Here is a 22004-nt window from a genome sequence, read left to right as displayed (position 1 = left end):
TTCTGTGGTATTTCTTAGCAGAAAATAGACCATAAAACTAGGACCTGAGTGTGGGGGGGGGGGAAGCCTCTCATTGCCCAGACCCTGACTTTCCTCGAGATGGCCCTCACCTGCTTTCTAACCCAAAGCTCGCAAGGTGTTCCCACGAGACTAAAGCAGGACAAGATGACCCAGGAAATGTACTTTCTGTGCAGACGATTTTGAGAAAAACCCTTAGTGACCAATGGCTGTCTCCAGGACATCACACCAATGAATTGAAATTTAGTACCTCACTGTTGCCTGACCTTTTCCTGGTTAGCTGGAGCAGAGTATCATGGGTTTGATGGGTTTGATTTTGAAACTCAATCTTCAAATCAGCCACCTGAGTAGGACTATAGGCATGTGACTCTGACTCTTTAGTCATTCTAAAAGATGTGGGGCTGGGAATATGGCCTAGTGGCAAGAGTGCCTGCCTCATACACATGAAGCCCTGGGTTCAATTCCCCAGTATCACACATAGAAAACGGCTGGAAGTGGTGCTGTGGTTCAAGTGGCAGAGTGCTAGCCTAAAGAAGCCAGGGACAGTGCTCAGGCCCTGAGGCCCTGAGTCCAAGGCCCAGGACTGGCAAAAAAATAAAAGGAAAGATGTAATAAAAGGAGTAAAATCCTGATGTACTCTTGAATCAAAGGCTGCACCAGGCGTAGGGACACGCCAGTCAGTACAGCACTCGAGACAGATGCAGGGCCGCTGAGTTGAAGGCCTGCCTGCACTGCCTGGTGAGAGCTTGTCCAAAAAAGGACTGAGCCTGCTCTGTATGCAGTAAAGTTCCCTTAATGGAGATCTTAGGGCTGGGATGTAGCTCAGTGGCAGAGCACTTGCCTAGCAAGTACAACATCCTGGATTCCAACCCCATTACCAAAAAAGAAAAGGAAAAAAATGCATTTTCTAGCACCTCTCATGAATAGGAACTGGAATTTATCTGTGAACAGGAAAAACACTCGACTCATTTTTTTCCCCAAACAGCCAGAAACTGGGAACACATCTGCCCATTCTGGTCGAATCCTTTCTCTTCCTGTAGCTTGAAACCCTCTCCCCTTCTTTCTTGCATATTCTGAGGTTCTTTTCCCTCAGAAGAGACCAGAAGTAGGTCAACAGTTCACTGGAATGGGGCTTGTGAGGTCCCTGGTGGGCTGGGTGACTGACATCCCTTGTCTGCAGGTGTCCCCTGGCTTACTTGGAAGGGGAGGCTCACCTCCCTGTAACCCCGAAAGAGAAGGAAGCACATGAACACCAAGCCAGGGGCTTCCTAGAGATGAGGCCTGGTCCCAGCTTCCTAGTATAAAGACAACAGTGCAGTGTTCTGCTCTTGGATAGTGGGATTAAAAGTCACAAGCACTCTGACACATTTGTTTTAAACATATCACAGATTCCCACTGCTGTTTTCACAGTTTATTCAGAAGTTTAACAGTTAAAATGTGGTCATTTACCCTAAAAACAAACCATCCCCTGCCACCCACCACAGACTAGCGCTATTTAGTTACTTCCGCACTCTCCATTCTCATCACACAGGTCCCCAGCTAAAAGAAAAGAGGCTAAGGAGATAAACAGATGAACCTCACTGACTTCCTCTAACAGGCTACGAAGAAGAGTAAAGGGCCAACATCCCCACCCACATAGCAGCTTCACTGCAGCTGACAGTGGCTCTCCTTTCGGAAAGGCTGGCTGGGCTGGGCGGGCTGGGCAAGCTGGCCCGCACAACCTGGGGCGGGGCGGGGCGGGGCGGGGTGGGGCAGGGCGGGGCCTCTTGGCAGGCAGTCACCACGCAGGTGCAATGATGCTTTAAGAGTTATCAAAACAAGACAAAAAAAAAAGAAGTAATGCATTCATATGGAACCCTCTACATTTTTCTGCCACAGCAAATGTCCTAATGGCGGCTGTGGCTGTGGCGGAGAAGGCACTTGGTGCTAAAATTCAGTCTCTCACGGAGAAGGCCACCGCGGAGGCCAGGCCGGGCCCAGCTGCAGGCAGCTCGGGCGGGACAGGTGCCCTCAGGAAGGCATCAGCAAGGGGGAAATCTGTCCTCGTGATTCCAAGGCAAAATGGCTAGTCAGGAAAGAAATACCGAGAGAAGCCAACACAGCTGCACCAGGGCCGAGGAGGGGGCTGGCTGTGTCCTTTGCCGGAGGCTCCTGGCTCTGTCCCCAGGCATGCGCAGGTCCTGCCGGCAGCTCTCTGAGGCAATGCTGGTCAGGGACATCCATCGAGGGATCTCCTGCTGCACCAGGAGGGAGGGCGGGCTTCCGCGGGACCACACTCCTTGGCGGTGCCAGTGGCTTCGGCCTTCAAAGGGTAACAGTGGCCGTAGCACTCCGGAGAGAGGGAGGGAGGGAGGGAGGGGCTAAGTCGGAGAGTCCTAGTACCATGAGTAAAGTGCACCATGAGCGAAGGCTGGGAAAGCCGCTCCCGGGCCTCGCTCCCCTCCCACCCAGGACGGGGGTCCCGTTGGCTGCTGACACACTCGTCCTTGCTGTGCTCCTGTACTACTGTGAGACTTGTAGCTGAATATTCAGAGGAAAGAAATACTCCACGGGCTTGGCAGGGAGCGTGGTGTCACCACGGCAGAGGAATTGGCAGAGTACACGTTAGTCTCGGTAATGCTGGACCATGGCTGTTTCTCTCCTTCATTTGATGAGCTGCAGGAAATCCAAGTCCTTTTGAAAACACCTAGCAAGAGGCTCCCGATGCCTCTGAGGAAGCTGCCTGCCGCCAATGGAGCAGAGCTGGTTCTTTGCTCTCCCAGTGTGTGTCAGGAAGCTCGTGACACAGTGGCTCGGAAGCTCTTTCAAAGGGTGGAGGCCAGCCGCCAGCCGCCGGCCCAGGACCTCTGCTCCGCGTCCCATCCCACCATTGCGCCCTACTTGGCCGCTTTCATGTAGGACGGAATGGCGCCCCGGGCGGTCAGGCCCTCGAAGCGCTTGTACGTGTAATTGATGAAGACCCAGTCTTTGTTCTTGTAGTCGGTCTCGGGGTGATTACTGGTGGCCACTGGGGAAGAAATAGATGTGAGAATGGCTCGCTGCCCCGCCAGCGGGCTGCTCAGCGCCGAGGGCAGGGCGGCACCGGGAGGCTCGCGGGAAAGGCTCCTGCGGCTCTGCAGATTCTCTACGTCTGCGTGAGGTTCTCTGAGCCTCACAATCATTTCTGCATGGATATACGGGAAGTTTCCTTTCCCCCTTCGCACCGTTTCATCGTGTGCCGGCCCCCCGCCGAAGAGTCTGAGCACTGGCGTCCTGCACTCGCCAGCACCGGGCTGGACAGCCAGGACTGTCGTTCCTACCCACACTCTGCAAACGTCACCCCCAAACTGCAAGCGGGGCAGGAAATCATTGGGACTAGGACGCTGCCGAGCGAGGCTTGTCAATTACCTGTTGGCTTAAGAATATCAGACTCTGGAAACTCATCGAAGTTTGAGGTATCATCAATGCTTTTGATTTCAATAGAGATTGCAGCAGGCCTCTCTCTGCCAAGAACAGACATGAAGGATTACTCGAGCTCCTCAGATGGCTCGCGCTATCAAGTCACTGGGCAGGCAGTGTTCACTTTCTCTGAATAGCTTATGAATGCTAGCCAACCAAGCATTCATAATGAAATAAGGTATGAAAGAAAGTACAATAAAAAATAGTCATTCCTAGCTAGAAAGGCAGGACTGAGGGGAAACTGCACGATGATACTCTCAATGGCTTCAAGCTCCTAGCAGACCTCAGGTATGGCTCTCCCCTTCTATTGGAGACACCCACCAGGATGACTAAAATGTATGGTGAAAAGGAGGCAAAAGTAAAAATCAACAAGGATGCTGGGCATGGTAGCTCATGCCTATAGTCCCAGCACTCAACAGGTTAAAGAAGGAAGATCCTGAGTGTAAAGCCCGCCCAGATTACATGATGAGACCCTCTCAGAGAAAGAAAAAAATCCATGAGAATGCAAATCTGCATATAACTACAATATCAAATGACAGGGCTAGGGGCATGGCTCAACAGTAGTAAAGTGCCAGCTATGAGCAAGTTAGCTGGGTAGGGATGAGCCCCTGAGTTCAAGTCCCAGTAGAGGAAAAAAAAAAAGAAAGGCCTTCATTATGTTTGGCTTAGCAACCAATAAATGCTGATTTAAAAGGTCTATAACACTGTCCTGGGAATGTGGCTCAGTGGTAGAGTGCTTGCCTAGCATGCAGAAAGCCCTGGGTTCCATTCCTCAGTACCACATACACAGAAAAAGCCAGAAGTGGCTCTGTGGCTCAAGTGGCAGAGTGCTAGCCTTGAGCAAAAGAAGTGCCCAGGCTGAGTCCAAGAGCCAAGAAAGGCCAAAAAAAAACCAAAAACGGTCTGGAACATGAATTCAATGACCCTCATAGATAATCCCAGCACCCAGGAGGCTGATGTAGGAGCATCGCAGGTTTGAGGCTGGCCTGAACTGCATAGTGAGAACTTGTCTCAAGAAACAAAGAACTGGCGCTGGTGGCGCAGGCCCGCAATCCTAGCTACTCAGTCGTCAATGAATCACAAAAAGCCAGAAAGGGAACTCTGGCTCAAGTGGGAGAGCGCGAGCCTTGAGCTCAGTGATAGCACCTACGCTGAGTTCAAGCCCAGGACCTGCACCAAAAAAAAAAGAAAGAAAAAAAAGACACACAGGCCTGGGACCCCAGCCTCCCTAGCAAGCTCCTCGTCTCTCTCGGCACTGGGTACAGCACGCCCCTCCTCCTAACTCACTGCCCCTTATCGCCCAGTAATGTCCTCTGACTGGGGGCAGCGACAGCTCCCTGCTGGTGGCCCCCAACGCTGGAGGACAAAGTGCATGGACACCGTGCTTCCCCAATGTCCCCCCAAACAGAGCCCCAAGTTCCCATCGCTCAGTAAAGAGCTGTGCGACTCAGCACGTCCATGCCACAGAGCTGACAGGAAACCTAAACTTTCCATCCTAAGTCCCCATGAATGAAAATACAGGAAAGGCCCTAAAATGTCCACGAAGCTCTTTCCTTACTTAGCATGCCAATCATGGTCTTTCCAAATGAGTGTTAAGCAAACTTGTGACTTTTTATGTGTATACCTGATATGTTCCCAGTCAACACCTTCGAAAAAAGAATTGCTTTTGATTTCCTCAACTCCAGGGGCTCCAATTCTATGTTCCCACTCACAGCAGAATCTGGAAAAGACAGATGCTTTCAGCATACCTTAGTTTCCTCGAAAAAAAAGAAAGGAATTGTCTGTCTTCTTCCAAGAGTTGAACAGAAGTAAGCAGGGGGGCAGACACAGAAGATAGTGACTTTTCTAGTTTTAGAGGAATGTCAATCATTCGTGTCAAAAAGTCTCAACAGGTGGGAAGATGCTGATACCTCAAAATTAGATCCTTGGCTTTCTCGGAGATGGGAACTTCTGGAGGAAAAGTCAAGGTTTCTTTCCAGTTCATCACCTTCTTATATGTCTCTTGCGGGGTCTCAGAACAGAAAGGTGGGTAGCCTGGAACAGAGAGGAAGTTGGGAGCGCACGGGGCCTGGCTGCGGTCATTTTAAGTCAACACTGTTTTCTTTGTCTTTAGTAGCCACTTGATGCATCCATTCTCTACAACACAGACAAGACTTCCCACTCACCCCAGCAAACACCTAAGCATCTAAACTTGCAAACCCACAGTGAAGTTGTGCCTCTAGGTCCAGCCAGCTAACCACTGGGGCTGGAAAGACAGGAGGAGGTCATCTATAGCGCCGCACGTGTGCAGATCACCCTGCCCAAGACAGGAGGAAACATACATTCAAAGAACGACTGTTCCAGGAATGCCCTTCTATGAGCCAAGTACCAAAGAAGCTGAATAAGAAAAAAGCACGGAGCCAGGCACTGGGGGCTCTCATCTGATAGCCTATTCTAGAGGCTGAGATCTGACGATCACAGTTTGAAGCCAGCCCAAGCAGAAAAGTTGGTGAAACTCTTCATCTCCAATTAACAACGCAGAAAAAGCTGGAAATAACACCATGGCTCAAATGGTAGAGCACTAGGCCTTAAGCAAAAAAGCTCACAGACAATGAATGCCCAGGCCAGCTCTAGGATTGACACACACACACACACACACATACACACACACACACACAGAGAGAGAGAAAAAAGCCCACGTTTTAAAACGATTGTCCTATCTTATGAGAACAGGAAAGAGAGAAACACATACCCTACCCCCATCGGCCCCCCATCTGCCCTCTGCAGAGTACGTCTGCCACAGGCATCCATCCAACATTCCTGAAGACAATGCAGCCAGACACTCCACACCTGCCATCCACGCAAACGCACTCCTAGTGCTCAATGGCACAGGCCGGAATACAGCTGTGTCCCGTAAATACAGAGACACTCTCTCCCAATAAGAGGGAGACAAGTCAGAGGCTTTCATACTATGAAGGCTCTGAGAGGGAGGAACTGGGAATGTGGCTTAGTGGTAGAGTGCTCGCCTAGCATGCACAAAGTCCTGGGTTTGATTCCTCAATGCCATAAAGAAGTGGCGTTGTGGCTAAAGTGGTACAGTGCTAGTTTTGACCAAAAGAAGCACAGGAGCAGTGCCCAGTCCCTGAGTTCAAGCCCCAGAACTAGAGAATAAAAAAGAGAGAAAAGAGGAAGGGAACAGCAAGTTACCAGGCAAGAGTGAGGCAATTCTCTGAGCTCCAAAAATATAGACATTGAATGAATGCTAGTGACTAAAAGAGCTACTTACTCGAGGGAGAAGATGAAAGCACAGAACAAAGAAAAAAGCAAATGATCTGCAAAGCAATCAAGGCCTTCAGCAAGCCCAAGAACATAGCAAGAGACTCATTTAACCGAGTTACCTATCTAGGTAGGCCTCTTCACTTGGAAAGACAAGTGACTACTAGCTCCCTCCCATCTCACTCGGCCTAGAATCGATGCAGCAGCGGGAGGTCCTCTGGGGGCATGCAACTTACCGATGAGCATCTCATACATGATCACGCCAAGGGACCACCAATCACAGAGCTTGTTGTACCCGGTCTGCATGAACACCTCGGGAGCAATGTAGTCAGGAGTGCCTACTGTGGAGAAGGCCTGAAACACGTACCACGTATCAGAGGCACCTCCAGGCAGTCACCCAAAGGCTACAGCACCACCAGGAGCTACCCCCAAAGTAAACACGCAGGACGGTTGCTCAGGAGCTTGATGCAAGCTGGATTTGCAAGGACACATTCCACAATGAACAATTAAACCAAAGACCCTTCCTAAAGACACCAAGGCCCATAAACAACTGGCCTCATTTACAGAGCTCCCACTAAGTATCGGGCTCTGTGCTGCTTGACATGTGAGTGGGCACAGTGCATCACGAGCTGCTCGTAAGGAAGACTGTACTGAGCAACACTTGCAGATGAACATCCAGAGTGGAGCTGTCCAACGCCTCACTCAGAACTAGCGGAGCGGCAGGGTCTAGTTTGGAAACTGGACATCTCATTCCATTTTTAATTCAAGAAAATCATAAAGGAAAGTTAGTTATATCCTATATGCCAAATGTTTATAAATGTCTATTTTACTATACAATCATTTCTTTAAAAGTTATCGAGGCAGTACTTTCTAAATTCCTGTATTCTACTCTAATATACCAAGATTGAAAATACTGCAAGTATACTCAATGCCTCCCAAAGTGCTTAACATTTAAAGATTTCCTGAGTAAAAGGCTCTAACCTGGGAGATACAATAAAAATTACAGCTGTGTTGTCTTTTTAAGTATTTATTCTGAAATATTACAAACATATAAAAAGAAAACCATAGACAATGCAATATACACAAACCAACTCATATTAGAGGTCATCATCTGCCTTTTATCCCAATCATTTGTCAGGAATTTCGTTCTTCGGTGCCAGTCCTGGGGCTTGAACTAAGGGCCAGGGCACTGACCCTGAACTTTTGTGCTCAAAGCTGATCCACTACCACATGAGCCACTGTCCTACTTTCGACTTTTTGGTGGTTAACTGGAGATAAGCATCTCACAGCTTTTCTGCCTGGGCTGGCTTTGAACTGTGATCCTCAGATCTTAGCCTCCTGAGAGTAGCTAGGATTACAGGCCTGAACCATCGGCTCTCTTTTAGAAGAAATAAAACTCTGACTTAAAAAAAAATCTCCTTCCTCAAAAACTAAAAGCTGGAGTTGCTGTCTGTGTGAAATACTCACAAAGCATGTGTTACTTCTGCTACATAAAGGGCTTCTTCACACTACAGTGCATTGTGTTCAATGTTAAAACTTGCTTTTTTTTCCTCAACATTATGGATTTGAGGTTTACTCCTGTAGCTCTGGTTCACACATTTCTCTGCCATATTCTTCTGTGTTATACAAATAAATCACAATTGTTTTTTTTTCCACGCTCTACTAAGTGGACATCGTGTTGCTTCCAATATCTAAGTATGACAGCACTCAGAAAACACAGTGCCCATGCGAGAATGCGGCTGCGCACTCGAGAGACTTCGGATGTGTCCTCTGACCCTAGCATACGGTGCTGTGCTCTCGGGTCACGAGGCTCAGAGCTACATCCCAACCCACTGCCACGGTGGTGCTGTGCATGGAAACTAGCCCAAGGGGGCTGCGCCTGGGGTCTTCATCTCACCCACGCTTGGGGTTTGATTGCTTTTAATGAGATGCTTTAAATTTCCACTTCTCTTATTCTTTTTCAGGTTCTTTGCTCACTAGCTGTTTTAGTTGTGTTCTTTATTCTTATTGATTCACAGGAATTCTTTATGAATTCAAAGTGCTTATTATCCTTAATGGTTTCACATTCTGCAAACATCTGGTCTGCAGCTTTTTGTTCTGATGGCTTGGCATGTGAAATACTTGCCACGTACCAAAAGTATTACATTACATATATATGCATGATCAAATCGTGTGGCTTAACAACAAAATGAATACCCATGAGTTTAACTGAAGAACCAAACACCAGCATGGTTAGACCTCGCCTCCTGCCCGCTGGGCCGCACTGGTGTTCATCAAAAACCCTGCTTTTCTAAAGAAATGCCACTCGGCCTCACCATTCTCTAAATGAGATTGTAATGCAGCTTTTGTGCGGACTTTCCTGCCAACATTGTTTTCTAAAACTGTTCCATGTGATATATCACACATGTAGCTGTAGTTCAAGTCTGTTCACTGCTGTGAAACCCTCTATTCCAGGACGTGGCCGTTCTGTTAGGGGCAACCCCTTCTCCATCCTCCCGATACCCACACGCGGTTCCTCGGAGCCTCAGAGCTCGGGCCAAGCCGCACACTGGCACCACGTCAGTACCTTCTGCCTGCTCCTTTTCATTTCTTTATACAGGGATTTTTTTCCCCTTTAAAATAAATCAACTTTTTTCCTTGATGATTTGTACCGATTTTATCTTATTTAAGGGATAAGGCCTACTATGAGGTTAAAAAAATGTTGCCTTTTATTTGCATCTAAAAGTTTTTACATTCTATTTCCCATGTTGAATTTCCTTTTGTGAACACGGTAAAACACAGAACCCAGTTTTTCCATGCATCTAATCATGTTATTTATTTTTGTATCTGACTTGGGAGCTTGAATTCAGGGCCTGGGTGCTGTCCCTGAGCTTTCTGCTCTAGACTAGCACTCTACCACTTAAGCCACAGCTCCACTTTCATCTTTTTGGTGGTTAATTGGAGATAAGAGTCTCACAGACTTTCCTACCCAGGCTGGCTTTGAACCACGATACCCAAATCTTAGCCTCTTGAATAGCTAGGATTACAGGCTTAAGCCAGGTGGCACCCAGTTCATACAATATTTTTAATATTAAAAATATTAAATAACATAAATGCCCTAAATATTTTTTTAAGCTTGGAAGTCTGAAACAAGAATTGGCCCTGTCTAAAAAGCATAAGAATTTTGCTTCTTATCATATAAGTAAGAAACTAGAGGGGCTGGGGATATGGCCTAGTGGCAAGAGTGTTTGCCTTGTATACATGAGGCCCTGGGTTCAATTCCCCAGCACCACATATACAGAAAAAAACGGCCAGAAGTGGTGCTGTGGCTCAAGTGGCAGAGTGCTAGCCTTGAGCAAAAAGAAGCCAGGGACAGTGCTCAGGCCCTGAGTCCAAGCCCCAGGACAGGCCAAAAAAAAAAAAAAAAAAAGAAACTAGAGATACCCTTTATTTTAGAGACTAGGATTTTTCTAACGAAGATAAATATTAAATCTTATTTTTGCTTAATCAAAAACTATAAAAACCAGAGCTAGGAATATGGCCTAGTGGTAAAGTGCTCATATCATATACATGAAGCCCTGGGTTTAATTCCTCAGCACCACATATACAGAAAAAGTCGGAAGTGGCACTGTGGTTCAAGTGGCAGAGTGCTAGCCCTGAGCAAAAAGAAGCCAGGGACAGTGCTCAGGCCCTGAGTTCAAGCCCCAGGACTAGCAAAAAAAACAAAACCAAACAAAAAATTTATAAAAACGATATATGGGTTGCAACATGAAAATAATACCTTCAAATTACAATATTAAAAACAAAATCCTGAACCTGGAATGTGGCTTGGTGGTAGAGTGCTTTCCTAGCATGCATGAAGCCCTGGAATCAATTCCTCAGTGTCACATAAACAGAAATGGCCAGAAGTGGCACTGTGGCTCAAGTGGTAGAATGCTAGCCTTGAGGAAAAGAAGCTCAGGAACAGTGAGTGCCCAGGCCCCGAGTTCAAGCCCCAGGACTGTCAAAAGAAAAGAAAAAAAGTGGGGCTGGGAATATGGCCTAGTGGTAGAGTGCTTGCCTCCTATACATGGAGCCCTGGGTTCTATTCCTCAGCACCACATATATAGATAAAAGCCAGAAGTGGCGCTGTGGTTCAAGGGGCAGAGAGCTAGCCTTGAGCAAAAAGAAGCCAGGGACAGTGCTCAGGCCTTGAGTCCAAGACCCAGGACTGGCCAAAAACCAACAACAACAACAACAACAAAGAATTATAATAAAGTGATTCTAAAAAAAATAAAAGTACACTTTTCCACCACAAAGTAAGAAAAGGCTGTTAGGTTAACAGAGTTGTGTCTTGACCTAAGAGGGTAAAAAGGTCAATGAGTTTTGAGACACACGCTTGGCCGGCTGAAGGCAGAGGTGTAAACTTAGCTTCAACTTGAAAGCAACACAAAAGAGATATCACTAGCCTCAAAGATCAGAAAGAGATCATGCACTGAAAATGTCACAATTACAGAGAAATCTTTTGGAAACCAATTTAACTTCATCTATAAAATTTATGTCATTGAAAGAACTAAGTTTGGTTCTTTTTTTCTGTGTCACAATCAGAAAACCTAGTATTATATACCCTCTTTCAAAAGATTTGGTTTGGGACCAACAACCTAATGAAAGTCCTGCTCTATTAAGTAGTCTTTGCAAGGCAAGGGCTATGCTGCAAACATTTATGAAATGAAAATGTTGTGCATTTAAAAACGTATTCATACCTGGAGTGTAGCATTTCAGAAGCCAAATATCTAACTTACCAGCTGACGTCGATTTCTTTTCCAGGTTTCTGCTTTCCTTTTAGAATTCATGTTCTGGAAAGCTAAGGTAGAAAGGTTCTAGTCAGGAGCTAGGAGTGTGGCTTAATGGTAGAGTGCTCGCTTAGCATGCATGAAGCCTTGGGTTTGATTATTCACTACCACATAAACAGAAAGGCCTGAAGTGGTGCTGTGGCTCAAGTGGAAGAGTGCTATCCCTGAGCAAAAGAAGCTCACGAACAGTACCCAGGTCCTGATTTCAAGACCCAGTTCTGGCAAAAAAAGAAAAGTTCTGGTAAAAACTCATAACTTTGGAAGGCTATGGTACAAGTCTCAAGAGATGCCAGGTCTTGCTTTTCTGGCATGCATCTGACCATTTCCCAGAAGCTCTTTTAAGCCCAAACCAGAGGCGCTAATATACCAACTCTAAGTCACACAAAGACATGGGGAAGACACAGAGAAGCTCATCAGAATCCCAGGCACAGTCAGCTTCTCCAGACCACCATCTAACTTAGTTTAGAATATACTATTTGACAGAGAAGTCTTTCTAGGATCACCTGTAATTTTTTTTTTGCCAGTCCTGGGTCTTGGACTCAGGGCCTGGGCACTGTGGCTGGCTTCTTTTTGCTCAAGGCTAGCACTCTGCCACTTGAGCCACAGCGCCACTTCTGGCCGTCTTCTATATATGTGATGCTTGGGAATCGAACCCAGGGTTTCATGTATATGAGGCAAGCACTCTACCACTAGGCCATATTCCCGGCCACCTATAATTTTATTACAGTCTTCAATAGTTTAGCTGGCCTCACGTTGAAGTAACCTTGTAATGATTAATATCTTTGCATCATGACAGAAGGATGCACTAGGTAAGTGTAGGTCCCAGGACTTTCCTCTACTATTTTGCTTGTCTACCACATATCCAGGCCCAGTAACCTCCCTAGCAGAGCTCTCAACAAAGCTCTTTGCCACATGTGCATTAACACATCTGATTCTACACATCTTGTCTCTCAGGCAAACATGGAAGAGTATTTTTCCCCTCTAGAAACTCATGCTGTGAGAATCTCCTCTCTGTCCCACATAGTTTAGTTGCCAGGTAATACCTCTTCTACATCCTTAAGGAACAAAAGCCCAACCCCCCCCACCCCCACCACCATACACATACCAGTTAACACTTACTGAAATCACTAGGGAGGCTGTGGTTCAGATTCCTATAAAATTCTGTCCTATGTGCTTTTTTCAGACCTGTACAAAGGCCAAAGTCAGAAAGTTTTACATGGCCCTGCAGGAAAGAAGAAACAGGTTATGGGTAATGACCATTCTTAGGTATAAAGCAGAACACTCATTACATTTCCACCCCCTTCCGGTATCCATTACATCTTTTTTGTCTTTTTTTTTTTTTTTTGGGGGGGGGGGGTACTAGGAATCGAACCCAGGACATTGCACTCACAAGGCAAACACTTTGCCACTGAGCTACATCCCAGCCCTCCATTACATCTCTATAGCCACAGTACACTACTTTGCTCCTCTTTATTAAAGGGGAAAATGTAATAAACTTTTTAAACAATACTCCTACTATACGAAACAAAATGATTTTCATTTTTGCATGTTGTTTTACTTGTCCAAGCATACATGTTTCTTCATTTGTTTGTTTGTTATGAGGTAGGACCTATGTAGCTCATGTTGGCCTGGAATTCATAATCCTCCTTCCTCAGTCTCTAGGGTTCTGGGATTACAGGTATATGCCACTATGCCTGGCCAAATATAGGCTTTCAGACATAGTTGAAGGCTGGAGATACAGCTTAGTGATGCAAGACCTAGCACCACAAATAAAATTGGCATAGTTGAACATTCATTATAATCTAGAGATAATTTTACTACTTCTTTAATAAATACAATCAAATATCATGATGTTGTGGCCTTGAGCATGCTAAGCAAGCATAAAACTACTTAGCTATAACTGCTGCCAAAATTTCCTCCCTTTTTTTGTTTTGTAAAAAGAAATGTTAGGGGGCTGGCGTGAGTTGGCACAAAAGATAAAGATTTTCAAAGGAAAATTCTTCAGGCCTTTCAAAGACAGCTAGAGAGTTATTGAAAGACAAGGAAGAAACCTGTAGTAAGTAAATTTCCTTTTCTTCATAAAAGAAAAATTCATAGAAAACAAATACTGTTCACAATAGACATAACATAGTAGAATTTTAGAACTAAAGAAATGGATACTAAGTGTTTCTCTAACTCACATGTTCACTGTCTAGGTAGAAAGGGTGAGGTCCAGCCAGATAGCGTGGCTGCAATCCCAGCTACACAGGGGGCAGAGTTTGAAAGGATTGAGGTTTTAAGACTAGCTACAGTAAAAACAAGGAGACTATTTCAACCAACAAGCTAGGCATATTGATGCGCATTTATGATCCGATACAAGATAGGAAGATCATAGTTCAAGGCAAGACCTGGGGAAAAACTTGAAACCACTTGAAAATAACTAAAGCAAAAGAGATCCAGGGACATGGCTCAAATAGCATGCCTGCCTAGCCAGTGCAAGTTAATCAACCTGCAAACCACCATAAAGAACAATAAGGTTAGCCACACAGAGATTTTCTTTTTTTCATTTTGTTATGGCAGTACTGGAATCTGAGCCCAGGCTACATGCACTAGACAGATACTCTACTGCTTGAGCCACATCACCCATGGATCCAGTATTATGTTCAAAAGAGAACTTAAGAACTAAATAACTAAATTTGTTTGGGTACATAAAGCTAAATATAAACAGGCCACTGCAGAGACTGACTTCCACTTAGGGAGAGGGTATATGTGCCAGATTTCCTTGAGGTCGCCTTACTTCCTGGTGCTTGGCTGAGTTCATTAACTGATGAGGTTGTTTGGAAAGGTAGCGTATGAGCAGTACAGTTAATTAAATGCTAAATAAGAGAAGATGACTAGCTTTAGCTTTATTATAAAATAAGCCTGTGCATTAATTTTGTTCATGTAATTTTCAAGGTTACCCCCCCCACACACACACACACACACACGGGTCTGACTATGTAGCCCAGGTTGTCCTCTATTAATTCTCAACCTCCTAGGCTTGTAGGCATAAGCCACCATGTCCACCTTACCTTTTCTTTTTTTTTTTTTTTGCCAGTCCTGGGCCTTGGACTCAGAGCCTGAGCACTGTCCCTGGCTTCTTCCCGCTCAAGGCTAGCACTCTGCCACTTGAGCCACAGCGCCGCTTCTGGCCGTTTTCTGTATATGTGGTGCTGGGGAATCGAACCTAGGGCCTCGTGTATCCGAGGCAGGCACTCTTGCCACTAGGCTATATCCCCAGCCCCCTTTTCTTTTTTTTTTAATGCAGGTCTGGAGCTTGAACTCAGCCATCTGGGTGCTGCCCCTTAGCTTTGTCATTGAAAGCTGGCACTATCACCTGTGCCAAAACTCCACTTTGGCTTTTTTGGTGCTGAGTTGGAGATGTCTCATATGACTTTGCTTCCCCAGGCTGGCTTTGAACTGTCCTCAGATCTCAGCCTCTGAATAGCTAGGATTACAGGTGTGAGCCACTGGTGTCTGGCTCTTTTTTTTTTTTTTTGCCAGTCCTGTGGCTTGAACTCAGGGCCTGGGCACTGTCCCTGAGCTTCTTTTGCTCAAGGCTAGCACTCTACCACTTGAGCCACAGCGCCACTTCAGGCCTTTTCTGTTTATATGGTACTAAAGAATTGAACCCAGGGCTTCTCTAACACTAAGCCACATTCACAGACCCTAGCTTTATTCTTTACTTTTTTTCTTCCACTATTTATTTGATCCTTTACTTTTAAAAGAAATGTTCAAGCTAGGCACTGGTGGCTCACGGCTGTAATCCTAGCTATTCAAGAGGCTAAGATCTAGGGATTACAGTTCAAAGCCAGCCCAGGCAAGAAAGTCTCTGAGTCTCTTATCTCCAATTAACTACCAGAAAACTAGAAGTGGCACTGTGGCTCAAAGTGGTAGAATACTAATCTTGAGCACAAAAGCTCAAAGACAATGCCCAGGTGCTGAATTCAAGTAGCATGACCATCAAAGAGAAGGAGAGAAATGTTCAATCAGGTTACAGAATCATAAGCCTTCAGAGACAAGAAGTGACAGCAAACTTACCTGTGTAAAAGAAAAAGAACCATAGACCGTACATTCCTCACTCCCCTATGTCACTGCCCCAGTGTGCAGGTATTACAGGAAGGCTACTTGGGTCAACAAACACCCTACCCATGGTTCTAGTCCCCCATTACCTTGCTGTCCAAGAGAAGGTTGTCTGGTTTGATGTCTCTGTGGATGAATCCAAGTTGGTGAATAGAGTCTATGGCTAATACTGTTTCTGCTATATAAAACTGAGTCTCCTCTTCCGTCAGAGTATCTTTTTTCATCAACAAGGTCATCATGTCTCCTGGGAGCAAAAAGATAAAAAGCCACCACTACACATGCATGTGCTCACGCATGCGCACGCGCACACACATGCACCATAAGTTAAGTGCCACACTGCAGGCATGTCTTCTCTATATGCCATCCTAAGGCAACTAATCAGAACTTCGCTGTGTTTCAGAGACTGACACACACTGCTACTATGAGAGGAAATGGCAAGTAGTAATTTCTAACACTTAAAAAGAGTAACAAAAGGGGCTGGGGATATGGCCTAGTGGCAAGAGTGCTTGCCTTCTATACTTGAGGCCCTGGGTTCGATTCCCCAGCACCACATATACAGAAAATGGCCAGAAGTGGCGCTGTGGCTCAAGTGGCAGAGTGCTAGCCTTGAGCAAGAAGAAGCCAGGGACAGTGCTCAGGCCCTGAGTCCAAGCCCCAGGAATGGCCAAAAAAAAAAGAGTAACAAAAAAAATCATAGCCATAGAGAAAAAACAACTTTTTTGGGATTAAGCTGAGTGATGCTGACCAATGTGTTTTGGTTTTTATTTTACTCTTAAGAGGAAAGGGTAACTTCTCCCCTGTTTAGTTTTGCTACAAATGTATTTGCTTAGGATAATTTTTTGGACTGGGGGGGGAAAAGCCTACTTGATTTTTCACTTTCTCTGCAAACTTCCCTATACCTAGAAGTAAATGGCACCTCCACACTGGTTGAACTAGTTGTTATAGAAACTAAAATGCACAGCTGGGCACTGGTGGCTCATGCCTATAATCCTAGCCACTTAGGAGGGATCTGAGGATGACGGTTCAAAGCCAGGCCACCGTCAGCAAAGCACTAGTAAACAGAAGCTGCAGGTGGCTCTGCTGATGGCTAACCACTGCCTGGCACAGCGCAGACTCAGCACCTCTCAGGGTGAGAAGGGGCTTGCCCGACACCCTACTATGCGCATTTGCATCTATGCCAGTATCCTTTATTACCCTTTAAAACCTTTTTAGCAGTTAAATGATAACCTCTTTAGTTTTCTGCAAAATCAAATTTTAACTATTTCTGCTTAGTATCAACAACATAAAATAGTAGAAAAAAGATTCAGATCCTAAAACACGACAGACAAAAACGAAGAAAATACATACAGGTAGTTTTTTTTTTTTTTTTTTGCCAGTCCTGGGGCTTGGACTCAGGGCCTGAGCACTGTCCCTGGCTTCTTTTTGCTCAAGGCTAGCACTCTGCCACTTGAGCCACAGCGCCACTTCTGGCCATTTTCTGTATATGTGGTGCTGGGGAATCGAACCCAGGGCTTCAAGCATACGAGGCAAGCACTCTTGCCACTAGGCCATATCCCCAGCCCACCATACAGGTAGTTTAAAACTAAGAAAAATAGGAAGCTTCAGTTCAAACCTCACACGAAACCATTTTTGTTAGAAAACACAAAAAAAAAAAAAGAGAAAAAAACAACTCTGTAATTTTAACAAAGCATTGTGCTGCTTTAGGAATTTTATTCACACTTTTTTATATTCTTGAGGAACCATAGGTATTTTACCGATAGGCAAAAATTAACCATATACTAAATGCTTTTCTGGGCCAGAGACTTGAGGACTGAGTCCTGGTCACTCTGGCAGCACTCACAGTGGAGGCTGGGGCAAGGCCGCAGGCGACCCTAAGGTTAGTGTGTGGCCTTCCCCCAGCCCGGGAAGGCAGCCCCTAAGGGCCTCCCCGTGCCAGCTGGCGCAGGTGATGGAGAGCGCAGGCCAGCTGCATCAGGTACAAAGAGCGGGCCACAGAGGCATGAGAAGCAACAGAAGATGGTACAGGTGAGGGCCGAAAAGACCCATGCCGAGGAGCTGGTGGTCACAGTGGCTCTTGCTCCTGTTTAAGAACTAGCACCTAGGGCTAGGAATGTGGCTTAGTGGTAGAGTGCTTGATTGCATGCATGAAGCCCTGGGTTCCATTCCTCAGCACCACATAAACAGGAAAAGCCGGAAGTGGAGCTGTGGCTTACTAGCCTTGAGAAAAAAAAAAAGCCAGGGGCAGTGCTCAGGCCCTGAGTCCCAAGCCCCAGGACTGGCAAAAAAAAAAAAAAAAAAAGAAGTAGCACCTAGCTGGGCACCAGTGGCTCACACTTGTACTCTTAGCTGCTCAGGAGGCTGAGATCTGCGGATCATGTTCAAAGCCAGCCCAGGGAGGAAAATCTTTAAGACTCTGACTTCAATTAAGCACTAAAAAAAACAAAGACACCTGGAATTGGAGTTGTGGTTCAAGTGGTAAAGCACTAGCCTTGAGCACAAAAGCTCAGAGATCATGCCCAAGAACTGAGTTCAAGCTCCAGGACAATTACTGAAGACACTGGATCTAAACTAAGGGTAATCACAAGACTGGTATGTCACAATTGCACTTGCTTTGCATAAGAACCCAACAGAAAACAAGCTCTCTTCTTCCTCCACCAGAAATTTGCTTAAAGCTCATCAGCTGTCTGGGAAACAGGCTGTGTTCTTAGCACAATGGTGTGTGTTCTGTCCTGCGTTTACTTTGGAGCCACTCAGACACTCCTGCTAAAGAATGTAAAACTTGAACTCTCAGAAATGGAAACTTGATACTAACAGGTAATGGAATATCACTCCTTATTAATAAACTAGAGAGAGACCAAAAAAGTTGGAGCAAGGAGTGTTATTTTGTCAATTTTGCTACTTGGGTATCTATTATACACGACTCTCACTAACAAGAATATGAAAGAGCTCCCTAGTTTGTTCCTACACATTTTAAAAAGAAAAAGCAATGTCTATCTGAAATAATAATGATAAGGTTACAAAGATTATAGAAAGGGCTAGGAATGTGGCTTAGCAGTAAAGTGCTTGCCTAGTATGCATGACACCCTGGGTTCAATTCCTCAGTACCACATAAACAGAAAAGGCCAAAGTGGCACTGTGGCTCAAGTGGTAGAGCACTAGCTTTGAGTACAGAGAGGCTCAGGCACAGAGCTGAGAACCTGAGTTCAAGCCTAAGGACCAGCAGAAAACACAAAATAACAAAGATTATAGAAAGGCACCTAGCAAAAGACAGGTTATTGACCTCCTTTATAGACCTAAAAACAAAACAAAATACCGAAAAGCAATTTTGTAAGCACAATTAAAAATGGAAGAAGGTTAATTGTTGGTATAAGATAGACAGGCCACAGAAGAAAAAGGAAAAAATGACCTTTCATTGTTAAGTAATTACCTCCAGGCAGGAACTCCATGATTAGGTAGAGGTTTAGCTTATCCTGAAAACTATAGAACATTTTCACAACCCACAAACTGTCCGCCTCCACTAGAATGTCTCGCTCCGCACGGATGTGGCCAACCTGGAGGTACACGCATTTGATTAATGACAAGCCTTGCTCTGCTTTATTACAATGAATACTGTTTAAACAATTTAAAGATTTGTGACAATGCAAAATATCAGCTCAGGCACACCTACTAACAAAACTGACACGTGGAAAGTATTAGGTGATGAAAAATTAAAGCAAACTGCAACTTTAACAATGACATCAATTAAACCATCAATTAGTTAAAATTATCACTTCTCTGCATAAGCTTTGTTCTAACAATCTTCTGATGATCCAGATAAGTTCCCAAAGTGACACTAAATAAGACCTACCTCGAGTCTACAATATTGTCAAGGCCATCAGTGTGTGAGTATGTGTACCTGTGTTGTTGTTCTTGTGACAGTGGTGCTGGAGAGTGGAGCTCAGGGCCTGTGCCTGCTTGGCAAATGCTCAACCCCATCCCTACCCTGCAAGGACATCTCAAATGCTCATCCCTGGTGGACAATGTTAGAATGCTATGACAGGGGCTGGGAATGCGGCCTAGTGGTAGAGCGCTTGCCTAGCATGCATGAAGCCCTGGGTTCGATTCCTCAGCACCACATACACAGGAAAAGCTGGAAGTGGTGCTGTGGCTCAAGTGATAGAGTGCTAGCCTTGAGCAGAAAGAAGCCAGGGACAGTGCTCAGGCCCTGAGTTCAAGCCCCAGGACTGGCAAAAAAAAAAAAAAAGTTATGACATCACAGCAGTTACCTCACTGCTAGGCACACAGTAAGCTCAAGCAATCCTTATTACATTAACATACCAATCAATGACATTTCCAGCCCTCTACTTTTACTAAAATATCAAGTTAAGGAGACTAAGTTGCAAAAGGTTTGGTAGAATTTCCTTGTTAAAATAATGCTTTGTGGGGCTGGGGATATGGCCTAGTGGCACGAGTGCTTGCCTTGTATACATGATTCCCCAGCACCACATATATAGAAAACGGCCAGAAGTGGCGCTGTGGCTCAAGTGGCAGAGTGCTAGCCTTGAGCAAAAAGAAGCCAGAGACAGTGCTCAGGCCCTGAGTCCAAGCCCAGGACTGGCAAAAAAATAAAATAAAATAAAAATAATAATGCTTTGTAATATCAAACGTACCTTACTTTAAATATATAATAACTAAAATGTTACATATTATCAATCCCCTATCCTTTCTTTTTCACGTGTCATAGATACACATTCCTTTAAATCAAGTGTTAGTTTATTAAGACCCAGTACAAGCCTTTGACAGGGATTTGGTTTTAAGGTGGGCTACTGTTATTAGTCTTTTAAGTTTTTATGATATCTTCCAAGTAAAAAAAATTCACAAACTGGCACTTCAATTGGAAAATTCAGCCCATGTTTTAATAAAATGTCCTACATATGTGCTTATTATGTTAGAATTTCTTGGTTAGAGGTGTGACTCAGTTGATAGAGTTCCAGCTGATGAGAGAAAGCATCAGGTACGCTTCCATTCGAAGAACAATCTCACTTTCTTTCCTGTTTTACATATAACCTGGCTCATTCTCCAACGTTAATAGTTGGGAGCCTGAAGGTACATAAATTTACATATTTGAGTTCTCAATCTCTGTAAAAATTGTTCTTGGGGAAGTTTCTAAGAGCTTCAATGTGCAGAGAGCATACAGTTTTCTATCTGTATTTACGGTATGTGGGTAATAAGGGACAGTGCAGTGAAACCACAGCAAGGAAAGTACCTGCCTGTACTTGACCTCAATACAAGAGCTAGGATTTGGGAAATGAATGCACTTGCTTCAGTGCAGCCCTGCAGCCCAAGTATGACCTCACCACTACCAGGCATCAAGGGTAGCCAAGACTACATCACCTGCTCCTCCCAGCTCCCATTACGACCCCTACCTACTGCAGAGAGTCAGAGAAGAAAGGAAGCATTACCATTGCCCGTTGCCAGTCAGCATGGAGGACAGAGTGGTGGCTGTAGCATTTCCTACTTGCCAAGAAGAAAGCTACAGTCTCTGCAAGCACACCTTGCCCTTGTGGCAGCAAGGAGCCTCACGATCTAGAAGTGGAGTCTGCTAAATTACAGGGTAAAGGCCAAGAGAATTCTAGGGGTACAATTCACACTAGAAGGTTCTCTTTCCTCCATTCCAGAAGTACCACAAGGGACACAAAGCAGCTGCTACCTTGGCACTGTGATGTAGAGAAAAGCCAGTCTTTGTCCTACTCTAACAGTGCACTGGCATCAAAAAAAGGTTTTCCTTCTGTACTAACAGTAAAACATCTGACACTAGCTACACTGAGTCCTATGCTTAGTGCCTGCCTCATATACATGAGGCCCTGGGTTCGATTCCCCAGCACCACATATACAGAAAATGGCCAGAAGTGGCGCTGTGGCTCAAGTGGCAGAGTGCTAGCCTTGAGCAAAAAGAAGCCAGGGACAGTGCTCAGGCCCTGAGTCCAAGCCCTAGGACTGGCCAAAAAAAATTTTAAAAAATCTCTAGGGAACAGAAATTTCTATTTTGCAGGGCAGAATAAGAATCTGAACTCTCAATGCTGAGCTTTAATTCCTTTTCTGTTCAAAATAAACAATAAAATCAACATTTCCCCTCTGGATAAAGCAAACTATTAAAAAAAAGGCTCTAAATCTAAACTTTGTCAGTGTTACCCAAAATGTTAACGGCTTTGTGCTGGTATACTTCTTTTATTGAGCATACAGCAAGCTTCTTCAGCATGTCTGACCAGGGAAGGTCTGTGGAGAGACTTACTAACTGGCCCAGGCTGAGATCAAACCTAGGGAACTGAGCCCATGAGCTACAGTGGGCTGAACAATTGTTAACACACTTCATCCGGCTCTTTTTTTTTTTTTTTGGCCATT

The 22004-nt window shown here is 45.1% G+C and overlaps 1 protein-coding gene across 5 annotated transcripts in view; it reads right to left on the bottom strand.

The window, feature by feature from the left end:
- Nucleotides 1–1402: 1402 nt before the first annotated feature.
- Stk38 (serine/threonine kinase 38) overlaps nucleotides 1403–22004 on the bottom strand; it is a 38109-nt gene continuing 17507 nt past the window's right edge. For all 5 annotated transcript variants that reach the window (XM_048347855.1, XM_048347859.1, XM_048347856.1 and 2 more), the window contains 9 exons: nucleotides 19051–19174; nucleotides 15713–15867; nucleotides 12642–12744; nucleotides 11472–11533; nucleotides 6948–7065; nucleotides 5367–5490; nucleotides 5081–5176; nucleotides 3406–3500; nucleotides 1403–3025 (listed from right to left, as the gene is read on the bottom strand). In XM_048347855.1, the coding sequence (XP_048203812.1) occupies nucleotides 2895–3025; nucleotides 3406–3500; nucleotides 5081–5176; nucleotides 5367–5490; nucleotides 6948–7065; nucleotides 11472–11533; nucleotides 12642–12744; nucleotides 15713–15867; nucleotides 19051–19174 (1008 nt within the window). In that variant the 3' untranslated portion in view covers nucleotides 1403–2894. The remainder of the gene's footprint in view (nucleotides 3026–3405; nucleotides 3501–5080; nucleotides 5177–5366; nucleotides 5491–6947; nucleotides 7066–11471; nucleotides 11534–12641; nucleotides 12745–15712; nucleotides 15868–19050; nucleotides 19175–22004) is intronic.

The sequence above is a fragment of the Perognathus longimembris genome, chromosome 6 (genome assembly GCF_023159225.1).
Source record: "Perognathus longimembris pacificus isolate PPM17 chromosome 6, ASM2315922v1, whole genome shotgun sequence".
NCBI lineage: Eukaryota > Metazoa > Chordata > Mammalia > Rodentia > Heteromyidae > Perognathus > Perognathus longimembris.
This window is presented reverse-complemented; position numbering and strand designations above follow the sequence as displayed.